This window comes from Pygoscelis adeliae, unplaced genomic scaffold (genome assembly GCF_000699105.1).
Source record: "Pygoscelis adeliae isolate BGI_AS28 unplaced genomic scaffold, ASM69910v1 Scaffold4, whole genome shotgun sequence".
NCBI classification, from domain to species: Eukaryota; Metazoa; Chordata; class Aves; order Sphenisciformes; family Spheniscidae; genus Pygoscelis; species Pygoscelis adeliae.
Window position 1 is genome coordinate 12,693,012 of NW_008824986.1, and position 4,966 is coordinate 12,697,977.

The 4,966-nt window shown below is 43.9% G+C and overlaps 2 protein-coding genes across 2 annotated transcripts in view; one reads left to right on the forward strand and one right to left on the reverse strand.

The window, feature by feature from the left end:
• BAG3 (BCL2-associated athanogene 3) overlaps positions 1-965 on the reverse strand; it is a 19,128-nt gene extending 18,163 nt beyond the window's left edge. The window contains exons 1-2 of the mRNA XM_009326032.1: positions 939-965; positions 14-85 (exon numbers count right to left, since the gene is read on the reverse strand). Coding sequence (XP_009324307.1) covers positions 14-85; positions 939-965 — 99 coding nt within the window. The remainder of the gene's footprint in view (positions 1-13; positions 86-938) is intronic.
• A 172-nt stretch (positions 966-1,137) lies between these two features.
• TIAL1 (TIA1 cytotoxic granule-associated RNA binding protein-like 1) overlaps positions 1,138-4,966 on the forward strand; it is a 40,896-nt gene continuing 37,067 nt past the window's right edge. Inside the window, exon 1 of the mRNA XM_009325901.1 lies at positions 1,138-1,143. The gene's annotated coding sequence lies outside the window, so the exon portion shown is untranslated. The remainder of the gene's footprint in view (positions 1,144-4,966) is intronic.

Here is a 4,966-nt window from a genome sequence, read left to right on the forward strand (position 1 = left end):
CAGGGCCGCTCACCGGGGCAGCGCTTGGTGCAGGCTCCGGGAACAGGCGTAGGAAAGTAGATGAGAAACACGCTGCTTTACTGCTCTGCCCAGTCCCCGCTGCGGCTCTCAGCCTGGCGCCTCACAGCCTGCGCGTTGGGCAAGCGGCGTCCTTGGAGAATCCACGGCCCTCCGGCGCTCTTCACGCGTCCTGTGGCGGGGGCACGATCGCCCGTTAACTCCTTCCTACTGCCCCGCGCAGCGAGCGAAAGCACAGAGCTCCTCCCTAAAAGCTCCTTGCCCCGTGACTGGTAACTCGAGGTTATAATGGACAAATAACAAAAAGGATGTTTCTTTCCAAATACGGGTGTGGGCAGGCATTGTTCTTCAGAGCCAACTGGTTTGAACTTTCTCAGCTCTTTGCAAGTATGTTTCACTTAGAAACACATCTAAAGGCAAAGGATGTGTCTGTGAGCTTTAAAATCCTCTCTTTCTCCACGGGTGCTGTATCGGCGCGTCGTGCACTCTTGTGTTTAGTTTGAGGTAACTGTACTTCACAATTATACCACTCGTAGTCATCTGACGGTCACACGAACAGCCACAGATGCCTGTTGATAGTTACTTTAAGTAGAAGACTGAATGCACGGTGTCCCTCAAGTGCAGACGTTACCTGCTGCAAAGCTATTTGCTTGAAGGAATTCAAGGTATGCATTCCTCGGAGATAGATGCTCATTACCAAAGTATCTCTTACTTCAGAAAAACCTGGCTATTCACACTCCTGGGGCCAGTCAGGATCTCCTCCTGCTTGGGGCAGGATCAAAGGTCTCTCGATACTGCTTTGCGCTGCCAGTCATTCATCTTTTGACAGAGTGGGTTTTGTTTATCACGCTGACAAACCTAACAATCGCTCAAACTTGCTTCTTCATTCCTGCAGCTCTTCCATCCTGCACATCCCTCACCTTCAGAACCACACTGTGGTCCGCCATGCACCCGGTTGTCTGTCCTCGTTGTTGTGTACCTTTGACTCATAAGTATTATAAACGGATCATTTTTTCACAGAGCATTTACTTTCAGATGTGTGTATTATCATCACCATTACTGACTTACCTGTTTCCTACGGCAACGAGTCACATACCTTGCGCATCTCACAATCAGCCCTGGACCGTGGTGCCTATCCTTGGACGTATCTCCTACCTCTGCTACCTCTCACGCTCTCTCAGTGACGTAAGACCTCTGGTCAGCCTCACTAATGTCAGCAGTTGCCTCAAAAGATGTAACATCAAAGATTTATTCTGCTTCCAATCTGTAGAGATCTGCAGAGGAATTTCACTCTCGATGTCTCGCAACAGAAAGGCATGCTTAGACCATATGTTCTCTGTAGCATATGGCACAGTCTTTGCCAAATCAACAAAAGCAGCTGATTCAGACACAGGGGGGACAGATGTTAAAAGGTCTTTCGGGAAAATTACTCTTGTAAGTTGAGGAAGTGATACAGATGGGGTCTGTAGCTGATAGAGTGTAAACAGAGACATGAAGAATGGGGTTTCTTTGTTTTGCTGCAGCTGACAGCTAACCATATACTCAGCAGAGATAATGAGTAAGGTCAGCAAGTAGGTGAAAAAATAATAAAAGGAAAATTCAAAGTGGTATCTAACAGGCTTAAGTTAGATATTTTTGTGAGAGCAGGCCCTGCTAAGAAACAGAGGGGATTATATTTCATAGAAATTAGCATGGGCTCGTGGTTCAGGATTCACTTGAGCTGCTGCAGGAAAGAATCCCATGGGTGGACAAGCATCCAGCTGGAGGGAGAGCAGTCTGGGCTGAGAAGGAAAAGCATTTTAGTGGTTGAATTTAGTTGGCTAGACCGCATGCTTTTTCTGTTCATTAGATTGTCTTCCTTGACAGGTAGGTTTTAGCCTGGTTTCTTGTGAAGGTGAAAGGACTCCCAGCTAGGTAGGTTATACAGGATAGCTAGCAGTACAGGGATTCACTTTTTGTTCTCTTGTACTGTGCTGTCGCTGGGCCATAACTGCAACCCTGAGGCAATATGGCTTCTAGTTTATATTGTCATTAGCCATATTTCAGGTCAGAATGATTTATGGAAATGTTCGTGTAAGGAATACTGCCAAGCAAAAATCTTGGGTTCAGGAAAATTTGTTATTAAGATAAGTAAGTCTCTGTAGTGTCTGGCTAATCTCAGGTCAGACTGCCAGTTCAAGGTCTATATATTCCATTTCAGAAGATAATCAAGAAGTATTTACTAATTTTTGTCTTCTTCATATGGGTGCAAACACAGCACTCCTCACTTCTCCAGGTGCCTATCTGTGCAGTGCTTTGCACACCCAGGAGTACCGGTCTAAGCATTTGCTCCAGGGTGTTCCAATACAACTAGAAACTGTGTAATTGTAGTTACCCAGAGCTAATAAACTCTACAGGGTCTTCACGTGTTTCTTTGTCTTGCAAATGGGCTGATTCTAGGTAAACCAGGTAGAAAATTACTAGACTTGTATGCCCAATTGGATTTCCAAGGCATAACCCAGGACCCCAAATCAAAGCAAAGCCATTCCTTCCTCAAGCCATCAATTGCATCATTTCTCAATTTTGACCTTCGAACTGCAGAGAGAATTGGCCTCAGCTTCTGAGTTATATGATGGCCTGTGGTTACGTGAGTCTGTAGGTACAGCTACTTTCCAGAAACCTCAGGACAGCGTATTAGCTAGACAGAGTATGGACCGCCCTGGGGAGATCCTTCACTGCCTGCTGCCACATCTCCCTTGGTGGATGAATCAGTAAACGTCTGCAGAGGTGATCTGCTTCACCTACGGTTCACACGAGGTCCCTGGTTACAGATCTGTCCGAGATGGTCGGGCATGTTTGTGTGGACTGTCCTGCTACAGACAGCCGCCTCCTAGATGCACTCCAGCTCTAGCTCAGGTTGTACGAAGCAGCACCGTTGTAACAATATAATTGTTATTTGTTGTGTAAACAAGTAGATACCACTGGTGTGTCAGGAAACAACATGTCTTGTGGTAAGCTCTAAATTGGCTTTCTACCTCCTGCGTACCCGTGGCAATTTAGCAGATCACCTGAACAGCAAAGGCACTATTAATCAGGACTGTGAGTTGAAATGTTTGTTCTAGATCAGGTATTGTAGAAAGCTATTATTGATGAACCTGTGGGTAAGTGATGCATATGACATGTGTCTAGTGCTGTATTTCTCAGCAGGCGTCAGTCCAAGTTCTCTGCTGGATGCATTTAAGATTGAGTCATATGAAAGCTCTGTTAATACATGCAGCAAGCACACAGTTTCCCAATCTTCGGATTCGAGAGACACGATGAATCTACCAGCATGATTTCCATCACCTGATGTTTCATCCAAATCCAGAGTATCAATAATGAATAGCCCAGAACTTCACTGGTTGCATTTTGAATATCCTACTCCAGGTGTACGAATCATTTCAGCTAAAAGCAAAAAAGTCTCAACTACGGATCCTCTGCTATCTATAACCAGAGAAGTGGAGATGTTTGGCTTCATGGTTTGTTCAGAATTGTGGACTTGTTTATATCAACAGTATAAAAAAGAGCCACTGATAGAATTGGGCGCCGTATTTCAGAAAATTAAAGATGCAAAGTGATTGATAATCTGGTACTAATGTGCCACTTATGCTACAGACTGCCTTTGACTCGATTTTCAATGTTTGTTTGGTACAGAATTTAGTGTAACTGCTGATGAAGTAGATAGATATCCATCTACAAATGGTCTGATCTCACGCTGACTGCTGTACCGCTGCAGACATTGTATGGTTCATATAGCTTGATCACGTCACCTGCTTATTGGAGTTACAGTAATAGTATGCAAATTATTTGACAGATAAATATAGCTCCTATGAACTTTGATAGAAAATGCAAAACATTAATGAGAAAATAGAGGGCTAAGTGTACTGTCTAAATGGAGAAAAGCTTTTTAAACGTACCTGTTGCGATCACAGTGCAACTACACTGAATCTGGGCATTCACAAAGCACATACTCAGATTTCCAAATTTCAGATTTTTTGAAGCTGAAGAAGACTCCAGAAGCTAATTCCAGTACAAAAAATATTTTTTTTTTCTTTTGCCTTTTTATTTCCACCTGGAATGCAACCTGCCTTAAATCAGGCAGTGAATCTGGCTGTGAACAGCGAAAACAGATTTGATTTCTGTGATCCATATGCAAAAGAAAGCAAAATTCAATCCAGAACATAGTCAGCAGAAGACAACTAGGATTTTTAGAGCTCCTCATTTTCCTAATATGATATGAATGGCGTATGTAAGCTAAATTAATGTTTACAAAATAGGCATTGGTGGTTGACCATTCCCTGTTCTTCCTGACTCAGTCAGACAGAAGCCTAAGGAGTCAGCTCTTTGGTGTAAGAGGTATCTGGGTCTACCCAGGGAGCAGGATAACCTTGCCTTACTTCGTTAGAAATCAGGAGAATGAATTAGAGTCAGCCTCAGCCAGCTTTTTTAATTGCTGCAGTGCTCATCATCCATTAGTATTTACAGGCCTCCACCTAGTGGATAAACTGCTCTTCTGTACTCGAGGCTGCAATGGCCCAAATGTATATTGGAACATCTGGGTTACTTTTTCAAGGTTTACTAGCAAATCTCGGTCCAAAAAAGAACCATTTCCAGAGCTGAGTGTGCCCAACAGCAGGCACGGTACAGAGGCTGGGAAAAACAACTGAAAAGGGAACTTGAAAACCCTCTTTCATGAGTAAACTGATCCTTTTATAAGCAGTAGCAGAATATGGTGCATGTGGAGGCAGAAGTATTTCTCCAGTTTCTGTGGGTATTGCAACTGATTTACTGATACCGGTGCCCTGTCCCTAATCATCCCTTCAAAATATTTTTATTCCCTTGAATTGAAGAAGCAGATGTACAGCTGATAGCATCTCTGTCTCTCTCCCTGGCACACTGGAGTCTCAAAGGAGGCAGCAGACTAAGAGGG